The sequence below is a fragment of the Dryas octopetala genome, chromosome 7, assembly GCF_963921425.1.
Source record: "Dryas octopetala chromosome 7, drDryOcto1.1, whole genome shotgun sequence".
NCBI classification, from domain to species: domain Eukaryota; kingdom Viridiplantae; phylum Streptophyta; class Magnoliopsida; order Rosales; family Rosaceae; genus Dryas; species Dryas octopetala.
This window is the reverse complement of record NC_141372.1, coordinates 399,086-419,742: the sequence shown is the minus strand read 5'-3', so window position 1 is coordinate 419,742 and position 20,657 is coordinate 399,086. Positions and strand designations below refer to the sequence as shown.

The window sequence follows — 20,657 nt, the reverse complement described above, 5'->3', positions numbered from 1 at the left end:
TATACTAGAAAGCTAAATTTTATTTGTCAATGAATATGTGGGGGGTTATCACTAATCAGTCACAGAATGGAATTATGGCCATGATGCAAACACCCAAATCTCTAGCATCTAAACCAATTTCGGTAAAGTTTTCATTGACAGATTGAAAATATGTAACACACATGACACTATTACAGACTCAATCGCATCATTACCAAACTCAAAAAAAAAAAAAAAAAAAAAAACCCAAACCGTTTACTCTTAATCTTGATCACCTCGTTCCTTCTGAATCTGCTGCCTCTGCTTCTCGGCGAGCTTATCTAAAGCCGACTGCACAGCATCATGCCCACCGATGAGCAATCGGGTAACAATTTCCGGATCGGTCTCGAACCGGGACTCCTCGAACTCCTTCCTCGCGTTCTCTCTGAGTACATCTCGCCAGAGCACCCCCCGAGAGTCCAGCCACATGAAGAACCGAGTCGCCCTAAGAATGTCTCGATACAGACTCAGTGCCTCTCGCCGAGTGGTGGTGAGTCGCCGCCGATTCAGCAACTCCTCCTCTTCGTCGTCGAGGGCTTTCTCTTTTTTCACTATGTGTCTGTCTAGAAGCTCCTCGATGGTGTCCGGGCCATCGTGCAATAGACGCCGGCTATAACTCGAAACGACGTCGGAGCGGGCGACGAGGTTCAGAGGGATTCGCCATTTTTGTAGATTCGCGGTCATCTCTCTGAGTCTGAGCGGTTGGGCATGGGGCACATGGAGGAATACAGAAATATAAAATGGGCCTTTGGGACCGGTAATTCAGTTGGGCTTCTAAACTTTTGAAATGGGTCAATGGAGCCCAAAAGCTGTGACTACAAGTCTACCGTAAATTATGGTTTGTCATTCATCTCAACGGCCAATCTAGTGAAATATCACTACAAGAAATGTGATCAATTGTCACTATCATTTAGTTGCACAGGAAGGGGTGGCAATTAGGAACTTTAGTCTCTATTGTCCAATTGCTATTTATTTTTGTTAAAATCGAGGCACTTTAGTCTCTATTTCTCAATTGTCACCCCTTTCTGTGCAACTAATGAAGGTGGCATTTGCTCACATTTCTTGTAGTGTATACAACACCACAAGGTCCACAACAACTACGACATTGATGGTGACATACATTTTTAATTGATTTTATTTAGGAATAGGTTTTTAATTAGTGGATCGATTTGGATTAGGAAAATACCATATCGGTTGTATTTTCATTGAAGGCCGTGTTAATACAAGAAAATGAGCGCCAATAGTTCCAGTAATGCCTCTATCACCAGCTGATTTAAAGCTCTTGATTGGAGTTTTTGTTCAAGTAATTAAAAAACGCATCATTTTTCACCCCTAAAAATTTACTCGAACTAGTCCACAATTCACTTACCCTAAACAATTTTAATTATAGTGCATCACTGCCTCCCTATTTCCTTGTACAATATACTAAAACGTACAATACTCTCTTTTGTTTGGCTTACTAGTGGTTGAGTCCTTCTCAAACTGTTCTTATGATCTTGACCTTTGTCTAGCAATTTTACTTTCCTTGTCAAGAAACAATTAGGAAAACCAGCTGTATTACGACCCATGAAATAGAATTGTACTAAAACTTAAATTTCATACTCTTATTCATACATCATGATTTCGTGGTTCTTTCCTAATAAGATTTGATTACCAAATTCCATACTAGTTAGTATTCCTATGTGCGTGGAGTGAAGTATGAAATCAAAGAAGAAAAATATATATTTATTGCTTTCCCTAGGATGCAGCAATTTTACAGCCCTTATATTACTGTAAATTTCTTGGTTTGATTTGAACTTGTCATAGTTGTAGATGCCTAGATGGTTTCTAGAGATCAGTCGCCAAGATTAATCTCACTGAAGGAACTTTTACCTTTGCAGCCATGGAGGACCCCATCCCCGCCATTCTCTCAAAATCAGCATAGGCACTATATGAATGTGAAGAATATATTGGAGAGGGAAGCTGATGTTACAGATAATGAAAATCCATATGAAAGATTGTTTGAGTTTATTGATAAGTTTGTCATCAGAAAAGTTAGACGATGGATTGATCGGGTATTCGGCGAAATATTTTCCTTACCTAAGTATGTTGAATATCATAGTAGATAGGACTAGTATCTTGTGAATAGTTTCATTAGATGTACATTCTATGTTGCTAATTGTCTGGCTTTAAGGTTTGGATTTTATTAATTGGGTCCTTTGCTGCTTAGAAGATACGGAAAAACAAGACATATATGGTTTTATTTATCTGTTTATTGACTAATTTGACGGATGAGACTTGTTTGTTATTTGATGATCATGAAGAACTATATCAATTGTTCAGAGTTTCCATTTGCTGGGTGCGGATCTTTCTGATTGAGTTCAGACCCAAACTAGTCTGCAATTGCTTTGCTAAAATTTCTCTTTAGTTTCTAATCTTTATACATATGACTGTATTCAAAACTCAAATGCCGAAATCAGCTTTTGAAGATATCTAGTTGTTATGAGTTAGTTAAGTGTACTATTATCACAAGGAATGAGCTCATGAGGTTGTCCACCATCTTCTCTTTTATGGTGGATGTCATCATGGCTCATTTGATTGACCATAAGTACAAGGTTGGTACTCAAAAACGGTCTATTGTATCAATGAGGATTAATTCATGATCGGAACTATTCCGACCACCCTAAAATACTGAGTTAACCACCATATGATTTTTTCCCCTATTTTTTCTTATTTTACCCATGCATTAAAGAAAAATAAATAAATAAAACTCATCTTTCTCTTCCTCCCTTCCTCACCGGACCAAACGCACGACCCCACCCCCACCCAACCTAGCCACCGGACCACCATGGGTATGCCTCCCTCCCTCTCTCTTCCCTCTATCCCTTTCTCTTCCTCTCTCCCTCACCGAACCACCATGTTTCCTTCTCTCTCTGCCTCCATCCCTCACCGGACCACCATGGGTGGCCAATGCGATCCCATAGACCTCCAGATCAATGGGTCGTGCGTTTGGTCCGGTGAGGAAAGGAGGAAGAGAAAGATGAGTTTTTTTTTTCTTTAATGCAGGGGTAAAATGGGGAAAAAATCATAGGGTGGTCAACTCAATATTTGGAGGGAGGGAAGAGAAAGAAACAAAGAGAGAGAGAGAGAGAACTTGGGGGGGGGGGGTTGGGGTTTGGAGAGAGAGAAGTGGAAGGGAGGACTGCCGGCAACCTTGTCGGTGACGGCTGGGGGTGGAGTTGGGGTGGCTGGGTATTCCAAAATTTGTTTTTATTATTTTATTTTTTATTTTCACAAGGGTAAAATATGAATTATTGAAAAAAATTGTATTGGGGTGATCAACTCAGTAGAATATAGTGGTCTGTATAACCCCCATCCTTAATTCATTCGTGATTTGTAGATGGCCTAACATTAATTAATCATCGTCTATTGTATCAATGGACTCCATTTTTGGGCTCCTTCCATTCACTATCTAAAGTTTATAAGCCCACTTTCTCTCGTGTGGCAATTGGGCCTTCTCCTTTGTGGGCGTTGGCCACTAGACTCAGACGGCGTCGTAGCGATGCAAATATAACGCTTCAGCATTTCCTCTTGGCCTCTTCCCCTCTTTCCCCATTCTTGAGTGTTGGGTAGACTGAAACTCAGCTATGGCCATAACCCAATCAAAGCTGCATTTCCGGCGCTGCTTTCTCTCTCCTATCTCTCAACAACGAGTTCTCAAACCATATTCTTTCTCTTCAGTAGCTTCAGAAGCACATCTTCTTCAAGAGGACGACACCCCAGACGATAATTCCGAAACTGCCCCAATCCCCAACTTGTCCCCAGAAGAAACCCTAATCGCCGACAAATTCCACGGCCTAATCAAAGACCACCACCGCAATAACCCTAAACCTAACCCCACTCCCCCAAGTCCTACCTGCACTATCCCGGCTCTGTCCCTCGACTTCTCTCAACTCTCCGTCGTCCACTCCATCACTCCGGACATCGTCCGCCGCGTGATCGAGAAATGCGGCGGGGTCCGCCATGGCATCCCCTTCCTCCAAGCCCTGGCTTTCTTCAACTGGGCTACGTCACGTGACGGGTTCAATCAGAAGCCAGAGCCCTACAACGAGATGGTCGACCTCGCCGGCAAGGTAAGGCAATTCGATTTGGCTTGGCACGTGATCGAGTTGATGAAAGCTCGGAATGTCGAAATTACGGTTGAGACCTTCTCGATTCTTGTTCGGCGGTACGTGAGGGCCGGATTGGCTGCGGAGGCGGTGCACGCCTTTAATCGTATGGAGGACTATGGCTGCAAGCCTGATAGGAATACTTTTTCAGTTGTGATTAGCATTCTTTGTAAGAAGAGAAGGGCCAGTGAAGCGCAGTCGTTTTTTGATAGTTTGAAGCATAAGTTTGAGGCTGATGTTATTTTGTACACTAGCTTGGTTAATGGGTGGTGCAGAGCTGGTAATATATCGGAGGCCGAGAGGGTATTTAGGGAAATGAAGACGGGTGGGGTTGAGCCCAATGTGTATACTTACAGCATCGTGATCGATGCCCTGTGTAGGTGCGGCCAAATTACTCGTGCCCATGATGTTTTTGCGGAGATGATCGATGCAGGATGTCATCCGAATTCGATCACTTTTAATAATCTAATGCGGGTTCATGTGAAGGCTGGCCGGACCGAAAAGGTGTTGCAAGTTTATAATCAGATGAAGAGGCTGGGATGCAATGCGGATACCATTACTTACAATTTTCTTATAGACTGTCATTGTAAGGATGGGAACATGGAAGATGCTGTTAAGGTGCTTAATTCGATGGTTAAGAAAGCTTGCAGCCCAAATGCATCCACTTTCAATCCCATATTTCGGTGCATTGCAAAGTTGAAGGATGTGAATGGTGCTCACAGGATGTATGCTAAGATGAAGGAGTTGAACTGCAAGCCTAACACTGTCACTTACAATACATTGATGCAGATGTTTGTGGAATCCAAATCAACTGATATGGTACTGAAGCTGAAGAAGGAAATGGATGAGAATGAAGTTGAGCCTAATGTCAACACTTACCGGGTTTTGATGTCCATGTATTGTGGAATGGGGCATTGGAACAATGCCTACAAGTTCTGTAGGGAGATGATTGAGGAGAAAAGCTTAAAACCGAGTATGCCGGTTTATGAGATGGTGCTGCAGCAGTTGCGGAAGGCAGGGCAGTTGAAGAAGCATGAGGAATTAGTGGAAAAGATGGTTGATAGGGGCTTCGTTACTCGCCCATTAGCATTGTAATTTGTAGAAATAGCTTGCTGCTTTGCTTTCATTAGTTGTTGCATTAAGTAATCATGCAATTCTTCCTGTTTTGCTGAAATTAGGATATAGCTTTTGGTTATATGCTAATGCTACTCTGTAGCTTGGGAGTTAGGATCACAATTTGACGTTTCTTTCTGAAAATTGTAACATATCTGAGTTCCCTGTAAACTTTTTTGTTTTATTATAATATTGGCAAAGCCCTCCTTACATACTAGTTCCAACTTCCAACTACTATAATGCTTGCTTTAGATGGGGCATAGAATCTTACGAACTAAAACTTCATCAAGAAAGATTTCAAATCGTTTTTATCAACTTTTCGCCAAGTATTTTTTTAAGCAGTCAGTCGCTAAGCAAGTTATCCTAGAGGTTTCTGCGCTTAATAGCTTATAGGTAACCCAAAGTTGTGGGGAATGAAGCATGTTGCTGAGGGGTGTGGATGTCTGGATGACCAATTAGAAGGATATACACTACACGGGAAGATGAATAAGAAGGCTCAAGAAAACGAAACACTTCACTCCTCAACTTCAGTTTGATTTGCTAAACAGGGCCATGAAGAAGGATCAAGGAAACGAAGTGTACAACTAGAACTAGCAGAGGGCCAAAACCAGAGCAATACTGATCTGATAACACATACACACACACACACACACACACACACACAAAATGCATCAGTTTGAATAGAAAGCCAAATGTTGCGGCAGCTAGAAAAACCCAAAAGGAAAGCAGATCACTTTGAGCATGCTGCATAACTCCAAGCCCTAATGGAAAAACATGCCAATTGCACCCAGTGATCTGAAACAAATAATTAGCAAAGCATAACAGAACACCAACTGCACCCGCAAAACTAAAATCCAAAACTACTGCAAGTCCAATCCAAGTTAATAAAAGTTGGGACTTTGCTCAACCCTCACAAGGTATATATTGAACTTTCTGGTTTAGTTAATAAACGGTGCATAGATAATACAGAATGATTTAAATTGATAGTGCTCCTCCATATATAATAAGAAGAAACAGTTGACCAAAACAAATAAATAATAAAAAGAAACAGTTAAGTCACCAACAAATGCAAGTGCACTGCTGAATACATATCAACTGTATAATCCAACTTTAATCAATAAAAGTTTAGTACTCTACTTCTTCCTATATTACTAGCTAGCTGCTAGTTCCTCCACCATGGGCAATAGCTGATGAGCAGGGATGCTGTGGTAGTCCAGGAACTGGTGTTGGCCACCATGGGAGCACAAGTGGGAAGAAGTAATCACCACAATCAATTTTACTCTTTAACGGAGGCAACTTTGACCACTTTCTTGTACGAATGTTGCAGATGGCAATATCTCTGTCAATATTTAAATACAAGATATCCTCATTAATCGGGTCAAAAGCTACTAGCTCAAACAACCCATCATCATCATCATCATCATCCGGAAGCATATTTTGGTCCAGTGAATAAACCCTCATGTGTTTCACACACAATTTACTAGTTCCATGGACGACCATATGATCATGATCTTGTTCTTCTTTCAACTCCCAAACAAACAGAGTCAACGATTCCTGGGATTTAACGAAATCGCACATCCGCACACACCCTCCGCTCACACCAAGGCACTCAATTACAGCTGTACTCCAATAGCTCTCCGGTATAGCTACATTTAGCTCATCAACGAGAAGACATTTATAATAATCAATAATACCATCACCATTACTAATACTAGTACTGGTATTGTCAATGTTGATCATGAAAGGATCCAAGCCAATAAGAATGCCACTCACTTCACCTGCCCAATACAACATTCCATCGCAAGAATGGCTAATTTGGCGATTCACAAGTTCAAAACTTAGTGGAGATGATACAACTGACTCTCTCCATTGACCAGTCTCAAAAGAGAAGATCTCCACTTTTAATATGAAGGAATGATATTTCTCACAATATTGATCAGGGGGAAGAATCCTCACAACCTTGCACCTATACTCGGCATTAACCTGGACGATGTATCCTTTCTGATCTTTGTCTTCCTTATAGTTATAATAGGGAATATCGCAGATGAATCCCACTGCTACTGCACGTTTCCATTGAGTAGGAGCGGGAGGAAGAGCAACCCATTGCGTGGTATACGGATTGCAGATGTAGTAATCACGCTGATAGTACTTGGTTGCACAGCACAAAACTAAGTCATTATAGGTCCCTACCACAACTGGCTCTTCTTTCAAACCGTGGAAACTCATGAGTCTTTTGAACAATGGAGACGACATTATAGTAAGGACTTCCTCTCCTTTGGTGCTTATCAGAGTGCCCACGATTGGCGTTTGTTTCTCAATTTGGAGATGCAGAAAGCGGTGAATAAAATAAGGATTGGAAATGAGAGTGCGCCAACGCTTGGACACACACTTACATTGAAATACAAATTTATTGCAAGGAAGTCGACACAGGATTTCAACCAATACAACGTCAGGGAGATCATCAATATTAATATTCTTCATCAATTTTGACGATCGTCTTCTTTGTGATGATGATGATCTTTTAGATCTTTTTAAGTGACAAATACCATCAGAGGACAGTGCTCCAAGGGACGACTGAGTTCTACTCCTTCCTTTGGTAGCAGTACGATCACCTCGCATGGTGGCAGAAACTTGGAGAGAATTAACTGATATCTAGGTTCTTAAAAGACAGAAAGACACAGCGCATCCACTAGATTGAGAAAAGTAGCAAAAATATATTATTAACTATTGATGGAAATACAAAGCAAACTAGGTCTTTATATAAGCTTCTAACATTAATCCTATTAGAAAGCATAAAAGGAAATCCTAATAAGCAAAGAAAACATACTAAATAGTAATCATAGTTGGAAAAGAAAATAAAAGATAAGAAATTGCCTAAAAATAACTAAATTCTAAAAATACGATTTTTTTATGGATGTTTTCGTACCTGGAATCAGAACAAGTACGATGCCTTTCCTCTCTTCCCTCTCATTCTTTCTTCTTTCATCGCTCCTAGCACCACGAGAACCCAGATACTTGACGTTTATGAGATGGTTCTGCAGCAGTCGCGGAATGCAGGGTAGTTGAAAAAGCATGAAGAATTGGTGGAAATGGTTGATAGGGGCTTCGTTACTTGCCCATTGGGCATTGTAATTTGTACAATTAGCTTTCTGCTTTGCTTTCATTAGTTTTTGGATTAGGTAATCATGCATTCTTCCTGTTTTTGTGAAATTAGGATTTTGGTGCTATAAGCATGCTTGGGAGTTGGGAACACAAGTTGATGTTTTCTTTTCAATCAGAAAATTGTAACAGATCTGGGCTTCCTGTAAACTTTTTGTTTATTATAATTTTTTTGTTAAAATCTTCCATAAGTTCCAACTGTTAATGTTTGCTTTGAATGAAGCATCTAATCTTACGACTAAAACTTCATCAAGAAGGGCATTTCAAATCGTTGTTATCAACTTTACTTCAAACTTTGCTTGTTTATTGTTACACAATGGGGTGACATCTAACATGTTCATGGTTAATCATTCTAAAAATTTCAAGAAATATAAGTTCTGGCCTATGGGCTCTGGCTTAGTATTATCAATTGAGGGTGTGCAAACACAAAATGGGGATTGTACATTCAGAAACTCTACAACTCCATACAACATGATACATGGTTTTCCATATCCCCTACTAATGACCTTGCATGTCAAGCATCTCGTCTAGGCGTTTCAATCTCTCCAAACCTTCACTAATCAAAAAACGAATCCTTTGCCTGTCATTGCAGTGCCGGTTATTCTCCATTTCTTGTCTAATCGTCGATCTTAGTTCACCTGTAAACATCAACTGCCTTACAATTACAAACAATGCATTGAAATTGAACCCATCAAAATTTACAGAAGAGCACAACCTACTCCTAGAACTATCAACACAAGGATGTTTGTGTGTGCGTGCGCCTGTTCGGAAGTGGATCAATGACCTAACAAGCTAGGGACAGTGTGAAATCATGTTTAAGTTCAAAAACGGCAATGTAGACAAAATAAAATGCACAATCTAAATGAAAAATATGAGTTAAGGTCATGTGTAAGTGTGAGTGGGAGAGTGTACTCCTTTTGGGCATAAAAATTCCTGATAACTGATAAACATCCATTGATTTCTATGGTGCTGGGCAAGAAACAATATGTTATTCCATCTAGAAATTTGTTACTACTAGTATAGCATTACTATCATTTTGAATTAAAGATTGTGTGGAGTAAGTAAGTTGACCTCTAGCATCAACAGGGGCTCTTCGAGTAATCCTTAGTGCTTGCCTATAAAGCTTCAAGGCTCGACCACGAAGAAGGAAGTCCTGCAAATCAAGGCCAAGAGCCATATGTAATCAATGGACTCTTTACCTCACTAAAAAGCCTGTAATCCATACGAGACAAAAACAAAATTCTCAGTTGGCTGACCGTTTATCATCTATTTTTCAATCATGCATTATGGAAATGAAATCAGATCAGATCAGAGAGTAAAGAGTTCCAGCTCAACGTAGAAATCGATTTCATCGAATTACAACTAGAACCTAGGGCTTGATATATGGCAAAAACAAAATGAAAATGAAAATTTTACCAGAAATAACTTGAATTTGAAGAAAAACAAAAATAAATGTCTGCATACCTTGAGCCTAGCGGTAGCGGGAGCTTGATGCTGAGAGGAGTTGTGAGCTCAGATTGGATTTCGGAGCCGACTGAATTACTCCCAAGTTGAAGTACGCCGTCCGGTAGAAATGTTTGTGGGCTGGGCCTAAAGACTGCTATCCTCAATCTTCACATCACACAATTATGGCCTATGAGTAAATTCAGATGCTTATGGGCCTTACGTTGATTTCAAATTTGTCGGTGAAGGAATTTATTTAATTTAATTAATGACCCACATACTTAAATAGGAAGCTTCAAAGTCTCCATTTGTTGTTTATGGACATGGTCCACACCACATAGAATATATAATACCCAGTCACCCACTCCTTAATTTGTATTAACAGTGCCGGCTACAGTGCCGGCTAGCCATTTGGCAGGCCGCACCCAAACCGTGTGCTCTGCGATTGCTCTTCAAATCAAACCATGTCGTTTTCACTTTTCAATATCTTAAATTACTTGATTACAGATTATTGGAAGATATTAACGGCGCGGCTACACAATTGGGCTTTGAGAGTAAGAAAATCTCATATATATCCTATCCTTGTGATGACTTTATCAAACATTGTAGCAATTCAGCTGGAACGTAACATCCTTGTCATAACTCGATCTTATTTCATTCCGTGGGTAAACTGTACAGGTATTCATGTGTGTGAAATGTATATGTAACTGCATCATGCATATTCTTCTGCATCATAAATGCCATCTGATTTGTATGCAGTAAAAGTTTGACCTTATGAATGGAAAGTCAAATTTGTGCAACCCGAAACTGGTTGTAAGTTAATTCCTAGTTATGAATAAGACGAATTACGAATAAATCCGTATGATTCAAATTATATTAATATAGTAATCAAATTTCAATATGGTGGGTGGTCCACTTTAAGTTTTCAAATGCTAACCAATGATAGCTATTAACTTAATTTACCAGTTAATTAATACACGGTACATAGACATGATCTCTTCAACAAAACCACGATGCATTGGTCATACCGTACGTCAAAGTAATTATCACCGTGGGGAAAGTAATAATGTTAACATAATCAGACTAATCAGTTGAAAATGTATATAATTACATTATGTTGTGCACGACTTAAACCCATATTAGATGAGTGGCCAAAGAAAAAAAACTCATATTGGATGTTATTGACCATTTCGAATGTTTCAAAAGATTGTTCTCTGAAACTCTATCGGTTGGACGATCGAAAACCAATTTTGAACTCGAAACAATAAGAGGAGGACGATAAGAGGAAGAAGATGGAAGGGGTCTGGTGCCTCGTCCTCGTTGACACTATCAGAAATGGCAGATTGTAGACAAGCAAGCTCGGCTCTACCTAGGTATTCTGCATCACTATCATCGCGTACTTTGCTCGATCGGAGGCTGGGGAAGGGAGAGAGAAGAGAGCAGAAAGGGATGGGACCCACACCGCCAGCTACTCTCGCCGGACGACGAGAGTCTAATCTTCAAAGACATCACGGGGAGAGAGAGAGAGAGACTCAAAGAGGAAAAGTAACCTGATTATATATTAATAATTATAAAATTAAAAGTTAAAAATTATAATAAAGATGTAGTATAAAATAATTATTTCTTTAAATTATTTATTTGGTAACATTTAATCATCCCGAAATTAAGAAAATTATTCAATAGTCCCATTGATTGATTAGACAAATTAATTATGCCAAATGGACGTTGCCAAACTTTATCTTTTTTTCCCAAGTGTCATCATTATCTTTTGGATAGCCACGTGTGAAATTCAATGATTAGATTCAGGTCATGAACAAATCATAAACCAAAGAAAGGGCAGCCAAGTCAATTCCTAATTTCCTACAAAGCTTTGCTTAGTAGTTTAATTCTAATTTAGCGCATGTATTAAAAACGTTGACTGTAAACTGAATGGCGTGCAGAGAAATAAGGAAACCTTCATCAAACGCAAGCTGTACTATTTAATTTGGGTGAGTAAATATGGTTTGCAAGGTCATGCACCACCATGTTTGACCACACACACACACACTCCTCTTTTATTGACAATGTCAGATCACGACCTTTACACACACATCATCGCCGTTGTATATCTTCTCCTTAACCTTCTTGTTTCTTGTCATCCTCCTCCTCTAACCTTCTTAGTACTCCACATATAAATATATACACGTAGTGGGTATCGATATCCAGTTCAATATGGAGAAACAAGCAGTCAAACCAAGGAACGCGATCTTGAAGTTCCTACCAAAAGCGGCTTCTGCGGTGTATTTTCAAAACCCTCCTTTCAGCCCCAGCAAAGATAAGAGACTAGACATTAATACAAGTAATAAGCTCAGAGCTCACGCCGGCAGAGGATTCTCCGGTCCACTTTTTATAACTGATGAAGCTCGAAGAAAGCCCAAGAAGGGGTTTGCGAGCCAAGAAGATGAAGAACCTACTTCGCCAAAAGTGTCCTGCATGGGACAAATCAAGCACAAGAAACACCAGATTAAGAAAATAAATCGTGCTAATAATTTGCCCCCTAGAGATCATCATCATCATCATCAACCAAAGCCTTCAACATCGTCGGCATGGTCTCCCCGAGACATTAAAAAGCACGCGTTTGTGTTTCGGAGGATGTTTAGCAGCGTAAAGCCGGGAAGATCAAAATCTGATGGTAATGATGATGGTGATGATGATCATCCTAAGCGGCCTTCAGGGCTTCCAGACAGAGCGCCTTCTTTGAGTCAGATGAGGAGGTTTGCGAGTGGACGCGGTCATGCCTTTGCAAACTTTGATTGGGAAGCCTCCCATCAGATTGCACCGCTTCATCATCCTCACGACCACAATTGTTATTCAGATGAAGAGAGAGAAGGAGACAGTGATGAGCGAGAAGATCATCCTCATTCCAGAATTCATTTCTCAGCACCTTTATCGATCGGTGGAGGACTACCTTTGCAGCCAAGGAAAGAAATCAATCTATGGAAGAGAAGAACAATGGTCCCTCCTAGCCCTCTGGAATTGAAACCTATGGTCAGATAGCAACTTGATTCTCAATTTTTTAAATTCTGAGAGGGGTTTTGTTTTGTTTTTTTATCTTTCTTCATTTTGTTTTCTACTTCATTAGATCATCATGAATTCCATGGTGCAAATATGTGATGAAATTTGAAGCAAACTGTAATTGGCTTGATGGGTTATGTTCGTGATATATAATTTTGAGTTAGGTTCTTAATATTATTTGATCTTCACAGGATTCATCTACTTGTGCCATTATTTGATGAGGTTTTTTGACGGGTTATGTTCAATTCTATAACTTTCTTTGGAAGTAAGTGAATGCTGGGTCCAATTCTATAACTTTCTTTGGAAGTAAGTGAATGCTGGGTCCAATTCTAGCTGGTAGTACTTGCTAGCTAGAATATTATTTCAGCCTCTAGCTAGCTATATATTAATTAGAGGGAAATTAACCATTATAATTGGGGCAAATCCGTAAATGTAATTAACTTGTGCATATATGTTTGGGACAGATTTGCAGTCCCACCAGTCAGCCAGTTGTCAATATTGAAATAAATAGTTGTAAGGTTAATTAATTGGTGGTTTCCACGTCAATTCCAAAATACTGTAAGGTTAATTGGGATAGAATTAACGTATAGTCTGACTTCCACAGGACAGAGGACACTTAATTGTATTGAATGGTCCAAATTATCTCAACAAAGAAGAAAAAAACTTAATCAAAATGTAGTTCGAATGGGCAGTGCATGCAGTGAGGTCTAATACATTATTCCATGAATGAGTTTGCAGCATTTCAATGCCAGATCGCTTAGAGATAGGCAAAAGTTGTTGGACCGCGATATCGATCAGACTCTACTGATGGATCATGGATGACTGATGACTCCACCATCCCCTTGGTGAGGCTTCAAGTTCATCAATCATATTAATTATTCAACTTAATAATGCCATCGCACTATATGCCAACACCTAACAACTTTTGGTGCAAAAGATTATGCCTCTGATTTAGTGCAAAAGATTCACTCATTTATAAATGAAATGAAACCTGCTATTAACCCGGAACCGAGGACCACACAGAGTACAAAATATTTTAATTGGAGAAATTTTTCTTTTGGCCAAGTTGTTGGACCAATTTATTAATTGTTAGGAAATATGAATTATTGTCCTGAAAATCAAAATTATGATGGGTTGTGGGCTTAGACTGAAAATATTATTTTTGGTTTGTATAATTATAGTTGTGAGTGTATGGAATACATAAATGTTTAGTATTTTTAAAGATTTAAGGCTTAGACTTGAGTGATTAAACACTTACGTTTAAGCTTTTTTTTTTTTTTTTCCAGGACTTAAGTTTTAAGCTTTTTCTTATTCGCTGGGTTAACTTTTAAGCTTTTTTTTTTTTTTTGGCCAAGGTTAACTTTTAAGCTTAAGTGAAAAAACATTTAATAAAATAACTTATGATTGTTACAGTCATAATTGAGTTAGTAAGTAAAAAATAAAATTATTTGTTCGATCGATTGAAATTACCTATTAAGACATTTTTTTAAATTGGCACATAAAGTAAAATAAACTATAATTTTAGTACTTAAAAGTTAAAACCAGAAAACATGGAAATATGAAAAACTTAACATATAAATATAAGGCCACGAGTATATATACCCCACTAAAATAACTTATTGATTCAGTTGTCTCTTCAATCAATACTATATACTATACCGGTTGATCCATCTGTTCTCTCAATAATAATTTACAGCTGACGAAAGTTGACCGAGTCCAATTGTTAAAGAAAGGTATATTACCAACCTGTGACCAATCGGGTGGATCTTAGTGGGACGTTCTGGGCCTTTGGGCCATTGAACCAGCACCGGATATAGCCCATAAACTATAGTTGGCCTATATATCCATAGTCTCCTACTCCCCTAAGTCCTAAGTCCCAAGTATAATATGGCTCCACTGCTAAATTTGGTGTAGTTTTCTGTGTCGTGCGTCTTAAATCTTAATAGCAGAATTCTGTTCTGAATTTTTCACAATCTAAAGGGGTATTTAAATCAGACGCCATTAGATCTTATGCTCACTTACGCAATTATCTAAAAACCCTTTCACAGTTTCACTCACAAATGCCCACACACACAAAATATAAAAAGAAAAGTAATGTAAATTTGCTTAATTATTTTGTGTGTACGTAATTCATGAAGAAAGTTTGTAAAATAAATTTGAATTTGTTGGTAGTAATGAACTAGTAAGTTACACGAACTCCTTGGTATCTTAGAATCTCACCAATAAGCTCCCCTTTACCCGAACCCACATACCTTCCGCAAATCTCACCATCTCTAATGAACAAGAAAGTGGGTACCTCCACGACGTCCATGTCCTTGAGGAACTGCAGGCAGCTGTCATTCTCATCACCGTTCATTCTGGCGAACACCACCGTGTCAGCCATCCGCCTGGACAACTTGAGCACCGTCGGATACACCTTGACGCAGGGCCCACAGTGCTTCAACCCCACATCAAGCACAATCAGCTTGTGGTCCACCTTATGATCCTCAATCAACTTCTCCACGTCCTCCCCGTTATGCAGTTGAACCACACCTGAGTGGTTGTCCCCGTAATACAAGACATCCCCAACAAGCTGATCTCCGTCTATCCCCTCCTCTTCGTGAATCTTCTCCATGCTTTTGTAGAAGCTGAAGTGTGGAACTTTCTCGATCTTCTCTCTCCTGCAAAGCTCTCTCGTCTTGTCGGATTCGTCTCCCATAACTAACAGGAACTCCACGTCGCTGCATGTACGGCTCAGGTCCACCATAAAAGGGTACATTTTTTTGCTGTTGATGCTGTGACTGGCGGCGAATTCAACGACCACCAGCTTGTTTTTGGCCGTACCAAGGGCTTGATCGAAATCCTCGATGCTGTGGACTTGCTGTACTCTTTCATCGCTTTCCACTTTCTTAGTAGTGCCAGGGGCGGCTGTAGCCTTTGTAATAAACTGGCTTTTCTTTGCTTCAAGTGTTGTTGTTAGAGGTTTCAGCTTGGTGACCTGATGGGTTAAAAAGGAACAATGTTGGCGGTACACAGAACTCGTTTTTGGGATTGAACTTGAAGATAGAGATGAATTTGGTGGTTTGGCTAAGAAATTTGTGATTGTCGCCATTGAATAATAAAATTAAGAGAGAAATGAAAGGTAAGGAAGATATCAAATGAGCGTACAGAGAAGTACAGGGAGAGTGGTATGAGCAAGCCGGAGAATTATCAGGAAATCTCAGTGGCCAAACCTCACATCCACTCGTTTGCTTGTGGTTCATATATATTATCCACTGACAGAGTATATGCCCATATCGGTTTAGGAGGTATATCTTCTTAGCATATTCATCTTCATTCTCTATATGTTGCACTAAGCCCATGATATCAATCAAGATCTAGGTAAGGCCCAAATCAGTGTTGTTGATCCAAAAAAATTGGGCCTCTACTTGTACAAAGTAGTGGTCTTGATGCTTATCTGATGAACAAAGCGAGACATAAGATTATGAAGCGCTGTCTTTAAGTTCTCAACTTAAAAAAAAAAAAAAAAAAAAAAAAAAAAAAAATCAACTAACTTTTATATTTTCCCTCTTAAGTTCTTTCATATTAAAAATGGTCACTTCATATTTTATCGCTTCCAACAATTAAGTGGACTAGATTCATTCAGCTAGCTAGGACCAGATTTTTGACAAGAAACAATAAGACAAAAATCTTCAAATCGATAACAAAAAATCTTCTACTCAAACTCGATCAGTTATGAATGATGTAGGAGCTAGTTTGAAAAAACAACTCTACATGCATGTGGTGGCAAAATAAGTTGCGTGTGCACAATTGTATGTGATATTTGAAAGTACAAAAAAATCTTCAAATGATGGAATTGCTAAAGATGGTATATGAAGTCCAAGGATTTGTAGATATACTTGGTTGGTTTGGTTACTTATATAAAGTGACGATTAGATTTGATTAACAAAATTTTATGCCTTGATTAATCTAAGTCTTACATATGGGACCCTAGGCTTTGGTTTCAGGTTTCCGAGAGGGGTCTTGAGTTCGAATTCTCCAGCCTATTATTCAAGGTTGAGGTTTGGAACCATGAATCCTTTATATTAATTTCCAATTGGCAAATCCAACATAATCCTAAGTCTCACCTTCAAAGGCTTCAATTAATCCTTCAACCAAGCACAGCCTCAAGATATTGTAGCTTTTACTTTCGCCTTCTTGATTGGTGAAAACACTGATATTTTTTTGTTTTGTTTTGAGGGTTGGAGGATGATAAGTTAAAATTAGGAGAAATTATTATGTATAATCGATATATTGACACGTGGTATAATTAATATATGTGTTATAATATGAGTAGATGTTATTAATATTATACCCTATTACTATAAACACATCATATAATAATATCTTTACACGTTAAATTGATTATACCACGTTGCGATATATCGGTTATACTTTTTTAAAAGGAGACCAAATTTGCTTCAACAATGCATGATATTCCAAATTAGGAAGGGAATATATCAAGTGGATGTGGGTGGGATATTCAGTGACACTTAATTCATAAATATCTAAATATCTTCTTTACTCCTTAGCAAATAGAAAATAAAAATCTTCGTAGCATCTCATTTGCTCCTATAATCTAAATCTTCCATCCGTTTCATAATTGTAGATGATACCCATGACTATTCAGTCTTTCAAGTCATGAATACTCTTCAGTCTTCACAGTGTAAAAGAAAATTAGTTTCCACCTATCTGTCTATGACAACACCAATCAGATCCCTTGCTCTGATGCTCAACACCTGCCCAAAAAAGGCGTAGGACAATACAATGGGATTTTAATAAATGAGAACCTATGAAACTATTATTTGAATTTTTCATACTAGAATTGAATACAAGCCAAGAAGAAGGAGCCATTCAAAGAGTAGTAACATACAAATAGTCAAATACAATTAAGTAATTAATATGTGCCAATAAAATATAAATACAGGGTGGAGGAGATAAAAATATATATATTTATACAAAAAACAACAGGTGGCAGAGTATAGAACAATGTGTTTCGACAGAAGAAAAAAAAAAAAGTATAGAAGAAAGAAAGCAATGGGTGAGAGATCCAAACCCAAAGTGGGACCATATGTCGGCGTGTTCGTAGGCCAGCCCCGTAGCTAAAAACCACGCACAACATGACAGACAAAGAAACAAAAGCCAACACAGATCTGGCAGGATCCTGACTTGTGAAATCTGAACTCACTCACTCCACTCTAACCACAGGAGTCAAGACGCAGTGCTGTCCACCTAAGCATCCACCCAGCTTATGTTTCGTTCCATTGTCCACCCATGACCCATGTGCGCCTCGTGCTACCCCACACTGGGTCCCACCCACTTTTCCATACATTGTTTTGTTTCACATGTTCTCAGTTCCACTCATTCCTCCTCACTAGTCAGTAGTCACTACACCTTAATCTCTAAACCATTTAATTCATCATCACTGTTTGATGCATCTCTAGTTTCAATTTATTTATCACTGGTTATGCCAAGGAATCTGAAATTTAAATAATCGTGGACGAAAATTTGAGTATAGATTCTTCCTAATTAAAAACCAAACCGTAATAAGAAATTTTAATTTTCTTTTTAGAATTTCAATTCAATCATGTCCAGATTGGCTTCTTCATTGAAAGATTATTGTCCAAATTAGTGTTGGTCCTCGCACACATACTGAATCACTGATACATTGTACATATGATGCTCCCTATTACAGGCATAATACATAATTACCAAAAATGAAAAATCAAGACAGAAATGAAACCATACCAACACACTGCCAAGTGCCAACGCACTAAAAAAAATAAACCATACCAACACTCTACCAGTCTACCAACACACTAGAAAGTAGGAAAGCAAAGATCCAACCACGAAATTCAAATAATTCCAAATAAAAATACATGAACATAATAAATTAGAAGGTTAAGAAAAGAAAAAAAAAAAAAACAGGAGAACAGAGCCTAGAAATTAAGAGAATTAAACCCAAAAAGAAAAGGGAAAATTAACAAAAAAAAAAAAACCCAAAAAACAAAAGGGGGCTAAAGTAACATGGGGTGGACTGGTAATGATACCGGAGGAAATGACTAAGAAGAAGCGGGTGTTTCAGGCTTCCGGCAGAGGATCATGTGCATCGGAGTGAAGATTCCGGTCTCACCACCTCTGGTCAAATAGTCAGCGGTTACGAAGAGCATCTCGTGGACGTCGACGGTTCCTTTGGGTGCAATTCCCAAGGCGGAGAGCACAGTAACAACAATGTGGTTGCGCCAGTAGGCGATCCTGCCCATCTTCAACCGAGTCCACCAGGGCTCCGACGGCGGCAGAGCCAGATCTCGCTCCTTCACCACCTCAAACCCCACCTTCCTCGCCGCCTCCGCAATGTCAACGTAGGTCCTTAACCCAGGCAAGGCGTCCCCTCTCTCAATCCCCTGAATGACCTCCACGTGTTCCGCGTCTTCACCCTTGTACTTGTCCGTCGTCACCCACTCGTACGACACGTACAGAGATCCAGGCTTCAAAACCCTGAAGATCTCAGCGTACACCTCCTCCAGCTTCGGCGCGTGGCACGTCGCTTCGATCGAGTACGCGCCGTCGAAGCTGTTATCCGGGAACGGCATCTCCAGGAAATTCCCGCACACGACCTCGCACAGCGAGTCGAGCCCGGCCTTTTTGTTATGCAGACGCGCGCGTTTGACCTGGTACTCGTTGATTGTGATCCCGACGACATTGGCACGAGAGTGGGCGGCGATGGCACGCATGGGCCCACCGACGCCGCATCCGACGTCGAGAATTCGATCTCCCGGTTTGACGTCGATTAGATCGACGGCCATCTCCTCGTGGAGGCGCGTGGCGTCACGGTGGGACTTGCCGGGGACGGCAGGGGAGAAGTGGAAGGACTGGCCCCACCCCCACTCGTAGATATCGGTTACCAAATTATAAAAGGTGTCGACAAAGTCAGGGACTTTCTCGGCGGTTTCGATCTCTTTGGGGCGGCGAAAGAAGGACCAGTACTGATTGTAGTTGTCTTGGACATTCTCGGCGGAGATGGAGCCACCGGAGAGATCTACTGCGCGCTTGCCCTTTCGCTCGGCTGGGCCGAGAACGCAGACGAACCAGTAGAGGCCACCGGCGAGGAGAGCCCCGGTGCAGAAGAGAGTGAGAGAGTCCATTGGAGAGTTTGTTTAGATTCGGAAGACTGAGATGGAGGAGTAAATGTAGGGGAGAGACTTAAGACTGGTGGGAGACGGAGAAATTTGGTCTCCCCCTAAAATCGTCTTTGGCAAGGCTACTAATTTGCCTCTTTAACTTTTATTTATTACATTCAAAATTGCTAATTGCACGCGCGTAAGTCCGTGCGTGGATCGGGTAACTTTTATTTATTAAATTTTAATACGTGGATTTCGATCTGGACAAAATCACAAAAGTCGTTCGCTCCAAATAGAGGCTTCATTTTTTTTTTTCATCTACTAAAATAATTTTACAAAAATAAGAGCCGATTAATTTATAATTGTAAATTTAAATTTTGTTAAGAGAAATTTTTTTATATAACCGATACATCGTTACATATAGTGTAATAAATATGTGTTATAATATAGGTGAATGTTATTAATATTATACCCTATGAGAGATACACATGCTGTCTAACATTACTCTTACACGTTGGATCGGTTACATCACGTAACGGTGTATCGGTTACACAAACAAAATTTTATTTTTTGGAATTTATTT

General features: G+C 39.6%; 7 protein-coding genes across 7 annotated transcripts; 2 read left to right on the top strand and 5 right to left on the bottom strand.

Moving 5' to 3' along the window:
* EMB1793 (LYR family of Fe/S cluster biogenesis protein) lies at positions 1–717 on the bottom strand. The gene has a single exon (XM_086249757.1). It carries the CDS (start codon positions 700–702, stop codon positions 241–243), a length of 462 nt encoding a protein of 153 aa, XP_086105883.1. The 5' UTR covers positions 703–717; the 3' UTR covers positions 1–240.
* A 2,762-nt stretch (positions 718–3,479) lies between these two features.
* LOC147278032 (Pentatricopeptide repeat (PPR) superfamily protein) lies at positions 3,480–5,487 on the top strand. The gene has a single exon (XM_086251447.1). It carries the CDS (start codon positions 3,645–3,647, stop codon positions 5,259–5,261), a length of 1,617 nt encoding a protein of 538 aa, XP_086107573.1. The 5' UTR covers positions 3,480–3,644; the 3' UTR covers positions 5,262–5,487.
* A 787-nt stretch (positions 5,488–6,274) lies between these two features.
* On the bottom strand, positions 6,275–8,522 carry LOC147278031 (uncharacterized). The gene is made up of 2 exons (XM_086251425.1): positions 8,206–8,522; positions 6,275–7,968 (listed from the first exon to the last, which is right to left on the bottom strand). The coding sequence occupies exon 2, from the start codon at positions 7,896–7,898 to the stop codon at positions 6,435–6,437; it is 1,464 nt and encodes a 487-aa protein (XP_086107551.1). The 5' UTR covers positions 7,899–7,968; positions 8,206–8,522; the 3' UTR covers positions 6,275–6,434.
* Positions 8,523–8,717: 195 nt separating this feature from the next.
* On the bottom strand, positions 8,718–10,124 carry LOC147278030 (LYR family of Fe/S cluster biogenesis protein). Its single transcript, XM_086251426.1, has 3 exons — positions 9,903–10,124; positions 9,510–9,650; positions 8,718–9,076 (listed from the first exon to the last, which is right to left on the bottom strand). Exons 2-3 carry the CDS (start codon positions 9,613–9,615, stop codon positions 8,937–8,939), a joined length of 246 nt encoding a protein of 81 aa, XP_086107552.1. The 5' UTR covers positions 9,616–9,650; positions 9,903–10,124; the 3' UTR covers positions 8,718–8,936.
* Positions 10,125–11,956: 1,832 nt separating this feature from the next.
* LOC147278029 (uncharacterized protein At1g76070) lies at positions 11,957–13,132 on the top strand. The gene has a single exon (XM_086251468.1). The coding sequence runs from the start codon at positions 12,093–12,095 to the stop codon at positions 12,915–12,917; it is 825 nt and encodes a 274-aa protein (XP_086107594.1). The 5' UTR covers positions 11,957–12,092; the 3' UTR covers positions 12,918–13,132.
* Positions 13,133–15,015: 1,883 nt separating this feature from the next.
* On the bottom strand, positions 15,016–16,160 carry CDSP32 (chloroplastic drought-induced stress protein of 32 kD). The gene has a single exon (XM_086250123.1). The coding sequence runs from the start codon at positions 16,024–16,026 to the stop codon at positions 15,115–15,117; it is 912 nt and encodes a 303-aa protein (XP_086106249.1). The 5' UTR covers positions 16,027–16,160; the 3' UTR covers positions 15,016–15,114.
* Positions 16,161–18,777: 2,617 nt separating this feature from the next.
* Positions 18,778–20,219, bottom strand: SMT3 (sterol methyltransferase 3). Its single transcript, XM_086250122.1, has one exon. The coding sequence runs from the start codon at positions 20,096–20,098 to the stop codon at positions 19,016–19,018; it is 1,083 nt and encodes a 360-aa protein (XP_086106248.1). The 5' UTR covers positions 20,099–20,219; the 3' UTR covers positions 18,778–19,015.
* Positions 20,220–20,657: the final 438 nt, after the last annotated feature.

Excerpts from the sequence above, each read along its gene's own strand:
- SMT3 (XM_086250122.1), bottom strand. The coding sequence starts at position 20,098 with ATGGACTCTCTCACTCTCTTCTGCACCGGGGCTCTCCTCGCCGGTGGC.
- LOC147278031 (XM_086251425.1), bottom strand. The coding sequence starts at position 7,898 with ATGCGAGGTGATCGTACTGCTACCAAAGGAAGGAGTAGAACTCAGTCG.
- LOC147278032 (XM_086251447.1), top strand. The coding sequence starts at position 3,645 with ATGGCCATAACCCAATCAAAGCTGCATTTCCGGCGCTGCTTTCTCTCT.
- EMB1793 (XM_086249757.1), bottom strand. The coding sequence starts at position 702 with ATGACCGCGAATCTACAAAAATGGCGAATCCCTCTGAACCTCGTCGCC.
- LOC147278030 (XM_086251426.1), bottom strand. The coding sequence starts at position 9,615 with ATGGCTCTTGGCCTTGATTTGCAGGACTTCCTTCTTCGTGGTCGAGCC. Across the intron at positions 9,077-9,509 it reads AGCCCCTGTTGATGCTAGAG|GTGAACTAAGATCGACGATT; the intron begins GTCAACTTACTT and ends TGATGTTTACAG.
- LOC147278029 (XM_086251468.1), top strand. The coding sequence starts at position 12,093 with ATGGAGAAACAAGCAGTCAAACCAAGGAACGCGATCTTGAAGTTCCTA.
- CDSP32 (XM_086250123.1), bottom strand. The coding sequence starts at position 16,026 with ATGGCGACAATCACAAATTTCTTAGCCAAACCACCAAATTCATCTCTA.